This window comes from Anopheles maculipalpis, chromosome 3RL, assembly GCF_943734695.1.
Source record: "Anopheles maculipalpis chromosome 3RL, idAnoMacuDA_375_x, whole genome shotgun sequence".
NCBI lineage: Eukaryota > Metazoa > Arthropoda > Insecta > Diptera > Culicidae > Anopheles > Anopheles maculipalpis.
Window position 1 is genome coordinate 62,975,013 of NC_064872.1, and position 19,031 is coordinate 62,994,043.

At 38.9% G+C, this 19,031-nt stretch overlaps 3 protein-coding genes across 3 annotated transcripts; 2 read left to right on the forward strand and 1 right to left on the reverse strand.

The window, feature by feature from the left end:
• Positions 1 to 2,433: 2,433 nt before the first annotated feature.
• LOC126562878 (uncharacterized) lies at positions 2,434 to 9,635 on the forward strand. The gene is made up of 2 exons (XM_050219476.1): positions 2,434 to 2,560; positions 9,013 to 9,635. Exons 1-2 carry the CDS (start codon positions 2,434 to 2,436, stop codon positions 9,624 to 9,626), a joined length of 741 nt encoding a protein of 246 aa, XP_050075433.1. The 3' UTR covers positions 9,627 to 9,635.
• Positions 9,636 to 9,805: 170 nt separating this feature from the next.
• LOC126560871 (uncharacterized) lies at positions 9,806 to 13,769 on the forward strand. The gene is made up of 2 exons (XM_050216821.1): positions 9,806 to 9,813; positions 12,656 to 13,769. Exons 1-2 carry the CDS (start codon positions 9,806 to 9,808, stop codon positions 13,767 to 13,769), a joined length of 1,122 nt encoding a protein of 373 aa, XP_050072778.1.
• A 4,135-nt stretch (positions 13,770 to 17,904) lies between these two features.
• Positions 17,905 to 18,722, reverse strand: LOC126563266 (rutC family protein UK114). The gene is made up of 3 exons (XM_050219897.1): positions 18,655 to 18,722; positions 18,280 to 18,509; positions 17,905 to 18,038 (listed from the first exon to the last, which is right to left on the reverse strand). Exons 1-3 carry the CDS (start codon positions 18,717 to 18,719, stop codon positions 17,920 to 17,922), a joined length of 414 nt encoding a protein of 137 aa, XP_050075854.1. The 5' UTR covers positions 18,720 to 18,722; the 3' UTR covers positions 17,905 to 17,919.
• Between the last annotated feature and the right edge of the window lie 309 nt (positions 18,723 to 19,031).

The window sequence follows — 19,031 nt, forward strand, 5'->3', positions numbered from 1 at the left end:
ATCTAAACTACGAAATGCGTATAGATAGCGGACCACCACAACTCCAGCGTAATGTTTCAGCAGGTGTTAAAACAATGGAGAACTCTTTAGATTCTCCGGTGCCTCCGGTGGCCCAGTGGTTGGGCTAATTTATTGGCTGAAAGGCTGTGATTTAATTCGCGTCCATTCATAGGGCAATATGTGGTTTGACATTAAAAGTGCTGTGCATTATTTATAACTTCATGTTTTATTGAACCAGTACGGAATTGTACGTGGCTCCACCATTGCTAGTGTACATGGGACGAGTGGCAAAAAAGTGGAATGATGAAGCTTTTCATCCATTTGTGATGTTATAAAGTAATTAGAGGGTACTTTTTTTCGGTGTAAATAAACAAATTGCTTTTCGTTGTCTGTTGATCAAGAGTTTAAATGAGTTTGAGTAAGTTTAAATTATTGTCAAGTTTGATGGCTTCATTACCTTAAAGCTAGGACATGAAAAACGATTCTTTGAAGAATATATTTCCTCCATCCGCAATGCAAAATTATCCATTCCAAGCACTATATAATATGTGCAAAAATTACGGGTGATTTCAACATATAGACTGATAAATTTTGTGACTTAAATTAAGACGTCACAACCGCTATAAATGTAGCAAATTTCGAAATCGGCGCCGGTCGTTACACGACTTAACCGGGGTTCATATCCCATCCAAATAATAAAATGGAATGGTGGTGGTATAAGCAAAGTCTAATAACTCATTAGATGACTAGGCGTGACATAGAAGGTCGTGTTAGGGAAAAAAGAGAGAGCCTCCTTTGACAAGCAAATGAATAAAAACAAACTAATTTTGTATAAAAGCAGTTTGAGTAAATTGTTGTTCGTAAAACAAAATTGAAGATTCTGGGAAAAATAATAGACGAAGGCATCAAAATTAACCTTAATTATTCTTTGACCTTAATTTGATGAATTTTGAAATGAAATTAACCTTAATTTATAATGAAAGGCCAATTCTAAAACTTGAAATGACAAAATAATTGTTTTATTATTTTGTGCATATCATTGCACTTTAAAACTGTATTAAAGACTTCTTCGGATATTATCAATTATATTTCATTAACTATTGCTATGCATGAGAAATGGTCTGACCGTTCAGTTATAATATTAAATGAAAATTACTTTTATTTATATTTTAAACTAATTTTTATTTCATTTTTTCAACCTTTTCCGTGTTTTTATCATGATGCAATAAATTAGCACTACTTAAATTTCAAAAAAAAAAAAAAATGTGACAGCGATAGCGAGATAGCGAAAATATTGCTGACATTCTGTTTCAGAAAGGCTTGCCCTGTTTAAAGTTTCTGAAGCAGTACTTTCCAAAACGGATCTTACAGTGTTTTCTAAAACAGCTCTTTTGTTCTGTCGATCAAAATTACACTTATAGTTGATATTAATCCTGCTTTTTACTTCTGCTTTGTAATCTATTCATTTTCTGTCGTTGGAAAATTTCAAACATTATTGTTTGTCAGTAAAGAAAAATCTATACCATTACGACAATAGCACCTAATTCTGATTCAATCACTCACCTTGAATCCCAGAAAGAGTTGTCCATCGTCCGACAAAAAACCGCAAACATTAAGTAACCTTCAATTCCTATCAATCAACAAACTCCTTTCAAACTTTCTTGTGCACTTTTGGAACTGTACCAGGGATACATTAATGATTGTTTTTATCCTCCACATACATTCCCATTACAAACTTTGACTTGAACTGATTCTGAATTTACTCTCCTATCTTCCTCAGAACTAACCGGGAAAGCCGACAAACTTTTCGGCCACGTGTATCACCGTCTTCACCAGTTGTTCAGACGGATTCCGGTACTAGTGTTGGAACAGTGTGCTGAAGAACCGTGCCGAAAACCGTTTGAAGAATTTAATGGTCCCACGAGAGCCGTAACGTACTGGACGACTAGCGACCCCGCGAACAGTTTCTTAACGGTTACTTAGTGGCTGACTTTTAGTGGCATTTGTGCAGTGGTATTAATTAAAAGATTTGAGTTTTCGTGCCGAAACTTTTGCCGAATGAGAAATTGAAATTATTTCCACGGGAAAAGCAAACATACAAACACGGATGGTGAGCCATTTTCGGGTGCAAGGAAAATCAATCTACCAGTGCATCTTGCAAAACATCTGACCTGGGACCAGCTCAGTGGAGCAGTAATTGAGGACAATTAGTTAAGTTAATCTGCTAGTCCGTTTCGTTCGGGGATAGGGTAACCACCCTTCAAAAAGGCGAAAAGTTTCATTGGGGACTAAAGTGCAGTGCAATTTGTCAGTGCTCCCCATCGTCCCATATTTCACGAGGGATCACAACGTGTGTTTGTGTGTGTATTTACTTTTTGAGGTAAAAGGCTCCAAGTTTCTCAGCAGTACGTGATCATCCCGAACGCCACGACGATGGGTTGTGCAAGCAGTTCACCGTTAATCAACGGAGGTGGTCCCGGTGGTGTCATCGAGACGGCGAAAGAAGCGGCCACCAAAACCGCCAACGATGTGCTTCATGCCGGTGAAGCGGCGATGAATGGTAAGCAAGCTTTCTAATTACTCCACTCAATGCTAGTGTGAATTGTGCTCGTGGTGGTGCTCGCAATTTAGCTACTCAAGGGTTAAGTTTTGAAGGAGCAAATCGTTCCATCCATCGTTCATTGTAAAGCAAAACAATGCAATGTGGACGGACAAAGCTAAATAAACATTTTAAAGGAAATTCCACAGATAGTTGAAGGTTTGTTCTGGTCTGCGTTATTGGTTGTAGCTTTATTTCTGGTTTTTAATCAATCATATTTACAATCCGGTTTCGTAATTGCCTTAAATCTAACAAGCAGCTGACGTAATATGGTTATAATTACTAAGAACTACTTTAAGTCAAAAAGAGATGTTGTTTAAGTAATGTCAATTTTTATCAGTCTTCTAAACAGTATTGAATGAAGAACTTTCCACTATTGCTTATTATTTTTCATCGTAGTGCATGAAAGTTAATCATAGTGAAAAACGTCAATGAAAGGAACGTCTCCCATTTGAAACTAGAAAAGAGAAAAGAAAAACTTTTCATTTCAAATCAGTTTTACTTAGTTTTACCAAACCATATTTTGTTTACTGGCGTTGTAGCCTCTGGAGATCTGAGCCTATTCGTTACGACTTCCTCGACCCACGATGAAGACTTACCCAGTGTTTTTCTAATATGTGTCCTCCAACTCCTGTAAACTATTAAAGTCTTTACAGAATAAGAATAAATAAACCATTTCCTTAGGCCTTTTCTGGGAAAATAAAACCTCTATGATGAACGAGTTGTAAAGTCTCTCTTTCCTTCCAATTTTGGTTATTTAAAAAAAAAAGCTTTCCATTGTTTTGTAACCGAAACTCAAATGAGGCTTAGTCAGTGTACACCCCGCTATAAATTCTCCTTTTTGTTCTTTGTTTCGATTGTACCATATATGTACTATATTCCACAATAGCCTACAGTAACGTTTTCTGATCAGTTTGATTGGCCATGTGGGTTGTTCAAACAATACATCCTTTTCGAGGCCATTCGGCCATAGACTCCACTCCATCGTACGTAACGTTTTACTTTTCAAACATTCTGGCAGCGTGTTGACTGACAAGGCTATTTATACACGCCCCATTGATCAACAAACCCGCTGGATGGATATGAGACGCTCCGACTACCACCACTACTATCCATTGTTAGCTCAGCCACTCAATTTAACAGCATTCAATAACAGTACCAGCGGTGGGATCTGCTGCAATCACCAATTCTATTTCACCAAACCCAAATGGGGGTGCATCATTACGGGCAATAAACTCTATTACCCTACCAGACACCAGGCGGCTCCATTTCATCGGCATTCCCATCATCCCAACACCGGGCGTCTCCATCGTTCGATCGATAATGATTTTTCAAACCTCCACGTGTTCCCCTGTGTGTCAATAGATTACACACAATTCGTTTACTAAATGGATTGATTAGAATTCCGTTGATTGGCCCGATAGTGCGATAGGCTAGTGTAGATTTGGAGGAATGTTTTTGTAGTCTAAAATCGCAAACAACATGGTTTTTTCCATATTTAACAACAAACCAAATATCTTTACAGTCCCCTTGAAGCTACAGGCCAAAAAAAAAAGGTCACTGCTTTCGGGTTGAGCTCGCAAATCCACTCAAGTGAATCCTGCCAAATCAACAAAATTTTCACTTTGCCATCGGTAGGGCACCCATCATAAAGCGTTTTCTAGCGTGCTTCGGGAGAAAAAGCTTCAGCTCGCTTACTTCCTTCCTCCCAATGAGCTCCCGGTCCTACCCGGTACATCAACCAATATTCCCATCATTCTGTGTTGCTCAGTGTTGCTTACATTCCATTTTCGGTACCGCCGTAAGCTAACCATCAATCTAAGCATTGATGCATATCTTAATTTTATTCATGGCTTGATTTGTACACGCTACCACGCGATTCGTTGTCGTTTCGAGTACCCGGAGCAACATTTCACAGTTTCACGTTTGATTTTATATATTTTTGTGTGCTCTTGCTTCTACACCACAAAGGCCACGATCGGAGCAGTCCAACTGTCTCGATAACGACAAGCTAACCTCCACGGAGGGCTAAACTTAGCTCGGTGTCAGTCGCATGGAGGAAGAACACTTTTGATGTATGAGTTTTATCAGTTTTTGATCGAATCTTATTTTTAAAGGAGCCTCATTTAGGTGTTTTAAAATAGAGTTTATTAATTGAGTTGAGTTAAATTCATTAATTTTGGGGAATAACACACTAAAATGTATCCAGAAGCTCCTATTAGCCCATTTTTTACACCAAGTGGACTTGAAAAACGATCAAAATAAGCTCTTCAGTCACGATATTTATAAATAGTACCACTTAGCTTAAAGTTCCGAGACGCAATAATTCATTGCCCTCCTAAAAATGACCAAAATTCAATTCAACTATCAGCCAATGGTACGCACCATCGTCACCAATCCTCAGCTAAAATATAACAAAACAAAATAAGCGCCATTAACGTGGTTTGTTTCTTGGGCGGGATGCTATTCCATTGAAGTTACTATTTGTTGTCGTTGATTTCATTTTCATTTTCCTCCTTCAAATAGCAAACAAAAGAACCAAGCTACCCTATGACATTTTTGCCATCCCTTTGAAGTGGCTCTATTCGGTTGTGGGTTCTTTTAAATAAAGTCCCAAAATATAAAGCATAAAAGTCACTGCCACAAGGTATCAAAAACCACCTTAAAAAAAAGCACACACACACACCCACATGTACGTGATAGTCGTTTCACATTTCATGCCATTTCTTGAACCTTGACAAAGACGAGAAATAATGAATAATTAATGAGCATCCCTCCAATATTGGTTGCTGTTTCCGTTTGGTTTTCGTTTTGTTTTGGGACTTTTTGTTTTCCTTTGAATTGTTCCTTTCTTTCTTTTGTGGTGTTCCTTTTCTGTTTTCTTTTTTTTCCAATTTTGTACCTTTTTTTTTGTTTTGCTTCACTTGCCCTTGCTGTTGTGGCTCGTTTACCAATATCCTTCCTGTGTTGCCCAATGCTTCAAAAGCCGAAAAGACAGCATCGATTTCACGTGCTCCGTTTGTTGACTCGTTTTGCTGTTTGATGAATCACTTTCTCGCTTTCCGCCGTCCAGTCTGGGGCGCGTAAATTGTGTGCTTTTTGGATGTTTTTTTTTTTTTTATTTGTGAGTGTGTGTGTGTTTTTGTTTTATTTTCCATGTTTGTTTTTCACCTGGCGGCTCAATACATTGCCGAATTGTTGTAGCTGTTATTGGTAATGTTGACCAACTGTTCAGTTCAAGCAACGCTGCGTAAAGTTCAAGGGCAAGATCAGTTTTGCGTTGTGTTTTCTGTTCTGAAATTATGTTTTTCAGCTCGGTTCTTCTACAGCTAAATGTCATTGAATTGGACGTTTCTCTGTGAAACATGAAAGAATAGATAGCGTTTTTCATGTACTTTTATTTATTAATGAAGCGGTTATGATTTAAAATTGTATTGTGATTCAAAGCTATCTTTTATCCTTTCCATTATCAACTATATTGTTATGATACGTACTAAATAATTCTCAAACAATTCACTTCTTTATTATTTTTTTTCCTCATCGTACGCTCGGTGTTGTCCCTGAAAATTCTCCCTATACACTTAATTTTACCCTTGCCTCGAGTACAATAAATAAACAATGAGCCACTGAAACACAACAGTGACCCACAATCCCATCCAGCCACCTCCAACGAAAAGGATAACACGTTGAAGGGAAAAAATAGATAAACCAACACATAATGGAATTATCGCACAGGTTTGTCCCAAGAGGCATGAGGACTGGTAATTGAATTTTGTGTGGCCTTGCCGAGGGCTGTTAAGTGTTTGAAATATGTAAGACATTACGTTCACCACCTCGTTGATAATCGACGCACGAGTAGAGAAAATAAAACAGCAAAAATGATAATACAATTTCACCAAGAAAATATCTCTACCGAGTTATACGGAGCCCAATTATGTTTGCGGGTTTGCCGATGACGAGAGCTGTCGAGCTTTAAAAACACTTTACACCTTTTCGTTGTAAAATAACTCCAGCTGATGCGCGAAAACTGGTTTGTTGAGACGGATTTCAACCTTTAAAAGTAATGACCTCACTTTTCCGATCCTCGCGTCACTATAAATGCCCATTAATAGGTATTGATCGATTCACAAACGCCAGACTCTTGCCCTTGCTTCCGAAATGATCCGCTTTCACCAATTCAAGTTCCTCCAGTAACTTTATCTATTCCGTACTCATTTTTTCCCCTTCTGTTCTCTTGTTTCGATATGGATGAGAACCAAACATAAAAACCATTACCACGCGCCTAACAGCACACCTGAGGCACGTGTTCTTTATGTATGTTTTAGGGTACGACTTGCCTGCATTACACGCCTTACGCTTTCGCTGTCGATGACCTTTCCGTCGCGATGTTGATGAATATCCTTGTCACAGGTCAAGGTAGTTCGATACTCTTCAACTCGTCGAAAATTGGTCAACGTTACCATTGTACGTTCACTTTTAGGGCCTCATTTTGACACAACAACAATTCATTTTTAATGATCAGGGTTTGACAGCAACTTGTCGCGATGACAAATAAGGTGTGACACTATCTGTGAAATGATCTGTTTCTTGTTTAAGCAATCAGCCGAAAGTATTGTGACATCAGATGTGCATTTAAATAATTTAGTTTTTAGGAAAACAAAAGCTGTCTGGATTTCTACACAAATGTTGGCAAATCCTCTACTTATCTTGTTACTAACAATTTTAAAGTCAAAATAGCATCAAAGAGTTAGTGGCAGACTTGACTATTGTGACTTTCAATTGACTAGCCTTTGTGAAAGATGAAATTTGAATAGCTACAATACTCTTCGTGAAGACGTTCTGCCCTCTTTCATGGTTCAAAAATGAAAAATTCCCTCTAACAACTTCATGACAAGAAGCCTTCCTTGTCGAGCCCATAAGTCCATCAGTACTAATTGACATGAGCGAATAAAGTTGGGAGTTACATTGAAATCAATTTTAAATTATTAAACTAATAATTAATGAATTTTCATGAGTAAGTTTGCACGCAATTCTACACGAAGAATAAATTTAAGTGTACCATTGAAATCTTCGTCAAGATTTAGATTGATTTAATTCCTATCCAAAATTAATTCACTACCAAGGCTTAACATCTGTGGTAAACTAGACAAGACTTTACAGTATCTCTCTGCTAAAATCACTCAGTTGCGCCGTAACGAAGTTAAGAACGAAACATTGTTGCTTGGTCTGTGGTGTGATATTTAGCTTTCGTTTATTGAAATAGAGTTCTTAGAAATGGACCCTTTCAACAAGCGTACGGAATAAAAACGAAACCAAGGTCAACAGCGAGTTTTTGCTCATTAAAAATAGCAAAAACTCGCCAACCGGAGTAACTTGCGCCTAATGAGAGGAGAAAAAAAGGAGAATCAGTTTTGCCTGCTGACAAAATTAATATAATGCAAGAAGAAATAATAATTTACTATTTTAACTTGTCTTCCAATTGAGGATATCTTTTTCTATTAAATTTATTTCTATTCAATATTTAAGAATAATTTAATAAATAACAAACTGTTTTCAACTGGCATTTGAAAAGAAAAACATGTAAAAAGAAGCTTTTCTACCCAAAATAAACTCACTAACTACTGTGGAACTCAGAAGCACCAGTACAACGCAACCGCTTTCATGCTCATGCTTGAAGCAAACCGCAAATCGTCCAGCCCGGATACTAAAACCAGACACCGGCATTTACCATACACCGCATTGGCTTTTACGAGTTGCTTTTGAGAAGGGATGTTTTTTTGCTTTCCAAAAAAAAACAGACCTTTTGCTGGAGCTCGTTATACATGGCAAAACTGCATACAAAGTTAACGATGCAGTGCAAAACGCAAAAAAAGAACTTTTCCACGAGTGTGTGTGTGTGTGTTTTTTCTCCATTCATTTATACGCCTCAAAAAATGCTCGCTCGATTTTCAAGCTGGTTGAATGTTAATTAATGTAATCCACGTTTTTGTCCCCATTTTTTTGAAAAACTTCCCCGTGGGGAGGGAGGGTTTGGACATAACAATGCACTGACTTTGACTTTCTTTCTTCACATACAAAGAGGTTCAGGCCCATAGAAACGTGGCATAGATTTATGCATATCCTTTTACTACTAGCATGTGTTGCGCTTTCGGCCCTCTCGATGACGAGCGTAAAGCAGACAGTTTACTTATTTATGGCATCCGGTTTCTACGTTGCCATACGTGGGGTTGCTGTACGGTTCGGGGCAGTGTGTGTTTTTACGATTGAATTGGAATTTAATTTCTGTTTTCAACTAGAAACAACGTCAGCCTCAGTGTGTGGCTCAAGCTACATCCTATAATGAACGCTTTAAGCAATGAATCCACAGTTCTTCTCCATTAACCGGTTTTGGTCTATTTCGACTTCCATTGCAGATGTCGGCGAGCACGTGAAGGAAGCGGTACAAAACGTTACGCACGAAATCGAAAACGTGCTGGGCGGCAAAAAGGACAAGTCCGATCACGTCAACGAGGACGACCAGCCGGCAACGAACGGGCACGACGATGCAGCCAACTCGGACTATCAGATCATACGGCTGAAGGGCTCGAAGCAAAACAGTGTCGAGGAAACGGAAAAGATGGAAAACATGAAGAATGACCTGCTAACCAAGGCGCAAAGCTTCGGCGACGATACCGACCGGATGGCGGACGATCTGATGAAGGAAACGGAGGACCTGATGCGGGACGCCGAAACCGGCATAGCACAGCACGAGATGACAACGCGCATCACCTCATCCGAGGACGGTACGATCGAGATCCTTACCCTGGAAGGTAATGCACCAAAGTCTCCGAACCATTCGATTGACAGTTTGCAAACTACTTCACCAGAGCCCGAGATCGAACGGATACTGGCTGGGGCTGGGACGGACGATGGTACTGCACCCGACTCCCCGAAGGCAACGCTCAACACGCTGACTGTACCCGCCACCAAGGACGATGCGATGCCGATGGACCCGTTGCCACCGATGGCGGATAAAGTGGACGTGTGAGTACGGTAGTGCCACCAGCGCAACGGTTAACATCGCCCTTTACACACTCACACACAGTATATCCTTATCTCTCCACACATCCTTCCATCCAACACATACATTTTGTAGTCTAAATTTTGTACATCACACATCAACCACAAACCTTCCTCACAAAACCTCTAAAACGTTCATCGAACATTATGTACATGTAAGCCGATTGATTGGAAACAGTTTTTTGAAAAGTTTTTAATTTCAGTTAGATGTACACGACGATGTATCGGAACCATCATTTATAGCCCATCCATTATCGGTGTATCATTGTTACATTACATTTCTTACAATAGCCATACTTCCCCATACTCGCCGTTTAGACAAAACGAAATTTCCCCTGCAACTTATTGTAAATAACTCCTTTTTTCTCTCGATGTAAGTAATTGTAAAAAGAAATGTTTGAAAATAAATGTACCATTATATTAATAGAACTGCATAAATCTTTCTTTCGTTTGGGATGTGTACAAGTGTTGACGAAAAGGATGACGTTCAAGGTGGACAAATAAAGTGTCCTGTTCACCGTTGTACATTTAATTTGTTTCCACTTAAATGTTTTTTAAAAGTTTTATACAAATATTATTACAATTGATTATTACGGTCCAGTGCCGTATTGTCAACACCGCTTGTGTTGAGTAGATTTTCACATATTTATAAGGAAATATTATTATAATGTGTTGAAAATTAAACTATCCATCAATTTTATAAAAGACCAGTTATGTTTCATATGTTTAAAATGCAAATATTTCTTGTTTAAGCTTATTTTAATTCATAAAAGACGGTCAGGCCGTATTGCTTGTTGTTTAATCTTTTTGAAAAATACAAAAGAAACTACCGGGGGTGTCCAGATGATACATTATAAGTGAATTAGTGAAAGCTTAATATATGACAGTTCAATCATAATTTATAAAACAGGGTTTTCAAGTTGATTCGAGTTTAGTTCGGATAAAAGTAATCCTCGTCGAACCTGGATAAATAAGAACTACACTCATACAATAGGAACTAAATTCATGTTGTTTAGATCTGTATTTTACTTGACTGTGGATTTTCAACGTGTAAAAAAACGTGTAAATTCCTTTATAAATGCTATAAAATCATCTGCATCCGTTTTTGCAGTTAAAAACTTTGTTAAAGCTTCTTTTACGGAAAAATATTTTTAATTTTTATATTTCTTTTCCAGTAATTATTGGCTTTACCATTTAGTTAGTAAGAAGCGTATTGTAAATTACTTATCGTCCCATGTAAATAATTGGGTTAGCCACTAACGAATCAAATGATTGATTTCTTTATTGTATAAGCCACTCTTATGGGTAAATCTTTGAATAAATTTATTTACTATTACGTTTGAGTTTGCTTTCCATTTTTATTAAGTCTTTCTACAGCATTTTAATTGATAAATAAACATATTTGGCCTCAACTCATTTGGCTCAAATCCTTTTAGGATCGTCCTCCCAGAGTGAGGATAGACTGTCCAACTACTTGGTAAGCAAGTCTAGTAAACCATAAGATGACCGGATAGGCATTGAAGGTTATTAAGCCAACGAGAAAGAGAATGTATCAAAGAAAATTTCACTTTACCTTATTGAAGAAAAAGTCCTTAAAATTTTTGTGTATATATGAATTGTTGGTCTGTACTAACAGTGACCACCAATGATATAAAACCACTTTTATATCCACTTTTCAAAAAGATGATTTCGATATTTCTGCTAGGTAAATTTATACTCAATTTTGGTCTGATCATTAGTTGCTGAACTATCTAGAGCATCTCTATTTATCTTCAAAAGTTCGTCAATGATTGTGTAATAATAATAAAAAACCCTGTAATAAATTGGCAAAATTTTCAACCCAAAAAAAAAAATAACTTTTTTATTAGCACACTTAAACCAATCCTAAAAAGATAAATGTTAAAAAACAACTGTAAACAATTTTTTGTTTGAATTTAAAGTGGTGAATAGTTATTTTATAGTCTTGCGTGTTTTAGCCATTATTAAATCGGAATCGGAAAAAAGCGACTAATAACCGGACGTTTGCTCAAAATGTTCCTTTTGCTGTAAGAATAATAATTTGTTTTCTGATAATTACATTTAAGTCGATAAGTTGATTAAAGGTGTGAAAAAATGTATAAAATTCCTTATATAATACTGCATATGTGGATGTACGTACATTTACGACTGTGTAACTGTTTTAGCAACCAGAATAAAACTGCGAGAATAGTTAAACATTTAACAAATGGGTAAATGACTAAATTTCAAATCGAGGTAAACTACTTTTGTGATAAACATGTTTTTTTATAAGATTGTATTATAGTATTGAAGAATCATACATTTGCGCTGCGTTGTTCGAAAGAGATCATCTTTATATAACAAAGGTTTGAATTTTGAAAACAAAAAATATGTGTTTAGAAGGCTAGTCAAATAGGCATGGAAAACTGGCAATAGGCAATCTGGGGAGTTTGTAGAGTTTGTTTATCCAGCAAGAAAAACATGTGTTAGTTTACAAAGAGTAATGCTCGATGCTTGGGGTATACAACCCAAGATTTAATTCAAATTATCAATATATAAAAGAAAGGTAAACCATCTCTAGCCAAGTTACTCTCACAGGCTCTTGTGTATAGAACATAATTATACATAGACTCGCTATTATAGCAAAGTCTCCATCTGTGAATGATATAAATAATTTTAATTCCCAACTTAAACTAAACCATACAAAGAAACTTCTCCTCTTCCAAACCTACAAATTATCTCATAAAGGTGACCTCAATTCATTTCACCATCGTGTGGAGCGGCCATCCTAACCGCAACATTTTCCACCCTTCCAAATGCATGATTAATGGTCTTATCACATTTCTTTTCCCGGACATTCACCGATGCGGAACGTCGTAACTTTCACCTCTCCAACATACACACACACACACACACACACACACACACACACACACACACACACAAAAATACCAAAACCTCCCTTTATCACTATTACTCCCGTACCTGGTCATGGTACAGACAGCAGGACACAGCAATCGAACCCACCTCACAGCCATCGATCGATCGAGAATCGGTGACCAGCAGCGAAGAGTACTTCCGTCTGGAGGTCCTAAAAGCGACGTCCACGCACACACCGGGCCGAACGGTCGAACGTCGCACAACCAACACCAACCGTCCGCCACCACCCTCCACAGCAGCCGCCGACCGGGTACAGCGTTTCATATTCAAACTCAACTCCATCATCCTGAGCGACATCGAGGAACGGGTCGACGAGGACGGTAGCATCGTGCGGCAGCTCGAACGGAACCCGGACCGTGTGGTTGAGCTGCTCAGCAAATCTTCCCTCGAAACTAGTGACAACGAGGACGACGACCACAGTGACGGTGTTGCGAAATCGCATGGGACGGTGAATACCCGAAAAGCACGTCGAAAAATGCCCAACGGCATACGAAGACAGCAATCGATTTCCCTTGACGATACCGCAGACATGAACCCTTGTGAGCGCACAAAAACGCATCCGGGTGACCTGCTAAGCCAAAGGGACGAATCATTGGACCAGGAACAGGAGATGGTTCTACTTCGAGACATACCGCCCGCAGTAAGGCTGAGAGCATTGATGCGATTTAAATCGCTCGACGCTTCCGACCGAACCATTTCGACGGAACGCAACGGTCGACGGCGAATGAAGTCTGTCGACACGATTGATGCCAACGAGGAGGATGAGCAGGAAGAGGAGGATGAGAAGGACGACGAGGCGGATTGCAATACGTTCCACGATGTGCCGTACGACCCGGAAGAGGAGGAACGCATCTGTGCCGAACTTCTCGAGGAGCTACGGCAACTGGAGCAAGCGGATCGGAACGATGTCCAGCCTGTGGTCGACAATGAGCCACAGAACGTCGAGACGATGGACAACGACCAATCGATTGCTCGTAACGATGATGGTCATAAAACTGCCTGGGAGAAACTGCAAGACTATTTGCAACGCGTGCCGAAACGGCGCAGCAGTAATTACGATCTTTTCTACGAAAGTGACGAGGACACGCTCAAGACACTGTTCAAGCGTCACAAGCTGAAACTACTCTTTCACTATAGTGATAGCTCGAGTGAAGCGTCGGACGATACGCTGTGATGCAGCTAGGGTGCACTGTTGATGTGTTCGATGCGGTACTTGTGTCGTATGCACCTTACCAGTTTACCGGCACACCGTTCCGTTCCGTGGGGGGAGAAGTACCTCGTGTCAAATAACATGCAAAGTGAGCATTATTGCATATTAAACTAGCGGTACTTGCCGTCAATTATGAAGGTCACGTAACTTTAGTGTCTAGAACGCTGTAGAAACAATAAATTAACCAGACATTATGTGTCTGGTAAAAAATTCCTGAACTATTAAAGGAGTTTTTAAAGGTGACCATTATTAATGTCGTCTCGTTTACTTTTAGATGAAACATTGATAAATTCTTCGTAGAAGTAAGTATCTTCCATCATTAGAAAATCTGTAGTTAGTGTGACATTATTGCACAGAAATTACGTCAGTATGTAGAGTAGGAATGCAGGATATTTGTTGTCGAATGAGATCCAGGCTTAAGGCTGAGAAGTGATCCACCGGTGGCCGGTTGATCATCCGGACTGTTCCCCCATAGTGAGGACAGACTACCCAGCTACATGGTATCAACAAGTCTAGTAAAAAATTCGATGATAGCCGGTGTGATCTAGTAGGTCATTAAACCATGAAGAAGACCCTTACTGTATTAAGATATGTATGCGATGATACCCATTTAAAGCCTAATTTTTCCACAGTACATTTAACGAAATAAAGTTTTTTCTACCCTCCAATTTTTTAATAACAAACTAAACACTTTCAAGAACTTTAATTTATAATTGCGTTTTTTTAAAGCATTTTATGAACTTCTTTTGAGTTTATAATTAACTTCAAATGTTGCTATATTTTGTCACATTCTAAATATCATTCGTTTCCTTTTTTAATAATTTCCTCAATGTCCAGAACAATTGAAGGGATCAATGGAAACCAATATAAGAGTATAAAGGCATGGCTGACAATGGCGTCATACCAGTGGCGGATCAACCTATTATGGGTGGAGTTGCCGGCCGCCAGGGACCTCGCCGGCTAAAGAACCCCTCTTACTTTTAAAATGTCGATTTAGTCAAATTCCTCCAAGTTTTTACCATGGAACATAAAGATACGAACACCATCGGAAAATATTCTTCTCGACAAATGTAATGATTTGAAAAATCGTTCATAAGTACAGATAGCTTAAGTCGACCTTTATTAAAGTAAGAATATTTTTTAATTATATTACTTTCACGTCTTTGGCTCCTCGCCAAGCAGTTTTTACAGTCAAGATACGATTTTTTTCTGCTTCAAATCAACGACCAACGATCATCAGACTAATAAATGTAAAAAAAAATGCTCAACTTTCTTACCGAACGTAGATTCAATGTGATGAAGCGGGCTCCAATTTCCACTCCGCTAAGCTAAATCCGTCAATGCGCAAGACTGTTGACGATTTCCAGGACTTCTACTGCAAGTCAAAATCGAAAAGCAGTTCTATCGTCTGATCAGTAGAGACCACACCATGTATGACCAGACTTCGATTTAAAAACCGTTTGGTGAGCCGAAGAGCCACATAAAAAAGGATTACAAGATCATTACCAAGAAGATCACTTTATCAAACGGTTCACAGTACATCAAATGTTCGTAGTCAAACAGTCTGTCCTTACAGATGTGAGTTCAGAATCGCCATTTTTCTTTCTCTTCTACCGATATTTTTCCAGTGTTTTTGAACCGGATTCGTTATTATGCTAATGATGAAATTGCTCAAAGTGCGGTGCACATGAAAATGCTTTTCAGAGCAGAAGGTACAGACGTGCCGGATGTTCCGCAAAAAGATGCGTGGGCCAAAGACGCATTAAACGGTATCCAGCACGCGCTGATCGGACCAAAACTGAACGAGTTTCGTCTAGTTTCCACGGGCTAAAGGGGTCCTAAAAACGCATCCAACGTTATGCTGCATGCCTTGATCGAACCAAAAAGGAGCCGATTTTCCACAGAAAAGCCTTTTTCGTGGAATAAACTGTATAAACTGTGCAGCAAAATTGGCGATAACTCACTCATTTTTGGTCTGTTCGGAGATAGTAATCAAACTGAAGGCTTGAAAATAAAAGATAGCAAGCTAATGAAAAAAAAGGCTCGAACTCCACTATGTAGAATGGAGTTCAGGACAAACAAAGAATGCAAAAACTGATGATCAACTAGAAACATGAGAACACAAAATAGGAGCTTAAAGTTGGAGGCCTTAGCTGACCATCTTTGTGTTCATAAATCATTTCAGTTTTGACAGCACTTCGGACAACATTGCTGCATTAGGGATGTTACCAAAAGTTTTCTCAATAAGTTCGTTTCCTTCTCTTTGGGCGCTTGTCCACTTCGCATATTACATGACAACCGTGATTGTAACCTGCAACCTTCAGAAGGATACAAGAAGGTGTAAAATAAGTGCAAGAAAAAAAGTAATGGAGCAGAAGAAGAGCGGATGGGCAGAAAGAACACTAACCCAAAAATGTGACGATAACGATCGTCTAATTATGCAGAATTAAGAAGAGCGGACTGAATTCCATAGGAAAAACGATGATATTTAAATGTGAAATGTGGTGCACAGAAAAGGCAAACCAGGAAAATGTTGAATAGAGAAAGACCCGGTAAAATAATGTTGGCGAATGTGTTATAATTTGAATAGCACAAAGTATGTTTAGTATAGCATGTCGGAAAATGAATTCACAAGGAACGAGTGTTGTGAATAGCGCGAGCACAATCTCATGGAGACCGTGGACGGTTATAAAGGACAGTTCTACTAACCCAGATAAAAGATCCCTGACAACCAATCCAACCAGGTCGTCACCACCATGATTTCAGCAAAGAACGGATATCAGCAGATCCAGCATGGTGATTCGAAGAAGTAGCATTGCAAGGTAAGACAGAATTTTTATCCTATTCCTATCCTATTATTTTACTCTTTTACGAACGGAAAACAGATACGAACGAACTATCCTAAAATATGCAAAAATATGCCAAAAACAACTTATTAATAATTTATACCTTATAAGCAAAGGAAACAAATTTAAAGTTACTTAAGAAAACAAGTAAAATTAATTAAAAATAAAATCAACAAATGTTTTAACCAAGAAAACTTAAACAATTACAGTAATGGACAATAGATTAGGATCACGTCTAATGTTTCTGATGACACGCGGTGGCTAACACGAGGAGTTGCTGACCCAGCAGAACGTGTCCACCGAACACAAGCTGCCGATCGCAACCAGGAACTTCATACATGATTGCGCAAGAATAACAAAAAAACTCACAAAAAAGCTTAATATATTTGAGACACACAAAACAGCTATTTTTTATCATCAGAACTAGCCAATTGTGGCTTTGAAAACAATAAAAAGAGAAGTCCAAAACTACAATGCATTTTTATTTTGAATTTTCAAATTCATTAATGGTCTTATGGTGTTTTACTTACATTTCCTTCAGAATGGAAAACAAGATTTAATAATCGATTTTATAATTTATCTACTTATAAGAACGTAAAATTGAATCGATTTATTGGAAATTGGCTTCACAATCCCAATTTTCCGTTAATTTCCTTTTTCATATATTAATATGAAAAAGAAAACAATGAAATATGAACATTATAAGAAATATATAGATATATGAACACATGATATATGGAGGAATTCATTTTCATTATGAATATCAAATTTCAGCCGAAATTGACATAGAAACCTCCCTGAGCTTGGACGATGGATTGATCAAACGAAAATCTAGGAACGTTTATGGAAGCAGCAGCAGTGAAGGAAGATCAATTCAATCGTAATTGTGAATGAATGCTACTAAAATAAGAAAAATCAATAGAAACCATGCATAAGCAAGTAAAAAAAAATATGTATATAACCCGTTTCTATTATAAATCATTAACGCTCTTGTTAGCGCTGGTATCTTAATAAATGTGATAAAATTCAAGTAGAGAAAAAATACTCAATCTCCATTACGAATTGTATACCCTTTATTAATGCCTATGCGAAATCAAAATGAGATTAGCTCTCACTGTTGCCAATCGACGACCGTTGATACATTTTTATGTTGATATTTCTTCAGTGTTGTACGGAGCGTAAAGATGCAGTGTAAACGGTAACCCCGTAACAGCATTCCTCCCATTCGAGCGCACCGAATCTCAGCTACTTTACATTTTCGAGTCTAGTCATTCAGAAATGTTTACCACGGCACCGGTCAGCGCGATGGCCTCTATCTCGACGGCAGCACCGAGCGGCAACTTGACGCCTCCGTAACAGGTTCGGGCCGGGAAACCGCTGCTGAACACTAAAATTAAGAAAAAGAAGCCCACAAAATTGTCAACCAGATCGCACCGTGGTGATGAGAAACATCATTTATGATTTGGTTTTTCGATTAACATTCGAAGCACATTATTATCATAGCTCTCAGCTGTGTGCGGAACTGATGGGTGAAACCATGCTAAAAGGATGGGGAAGAGCAAGCAGCAAGGCACACAAACAACAACTCGACACGCTTATCATCATCAGCCACCAGCCACCACCCTTACCTTTCTTGTACTCCTCATTTACCGTGGCGTAATCGTTCATATCGCCCAGCAGCACGGTCGTTTTGACAACCTTATCAATGCCGGATCCCGCTTCGGCCAGCAGGTTGGTCAAATGTTCGAGCGCTTTTGCCGTCTGTGCGGCCGCACCGCCCGGTACCAGCTTGAGCGTATCCAGTTCCATACCAAGCACACCGGAACAGTACACGGTGCGGTCAGCCACGATGGCTTGGCTGAAAATCGGTCAAAAACAAAAGACCATTAATCCTCCCTCCGCTGCGGTTTGTTATCGCCAAAAATGGTTTAGTTTGCCACCGGTCGATTGCGTACGGCAATACAGGAAACCACTTCCGGCTACGTTCTAAAATGCATACGTACTTGTACGGGGCGAGCGCTTTCGGGCACTTCTTGGTGGAGATCACTTTACGCACGATCGATGACATTTTGTTTGCAAATGGAGTTTGGAACGATGGTACGGATGGATTTTACTAAGGGCTATCCCTGAAGACTGTGAATGCGGTTGCTGCACTAGCACGACTGATGAACAAGGCAATTGGAGCTTGAGATACGGAGCCACGGCGTGCGGTACCAGAAATAGCGTTAATCAGTTGTTGATGTTGTCATGTGCGAGCCGCTGAAAAGCAACAGCGGGTTTGTTTGTACAGGGGTATTCGTTTCGGTACTTTGGTCGTTGTGAACGTAAATGAAGTAATATGAAGAGTAAAGTGGAAAACAACGTTATCTACTTTTGCTAT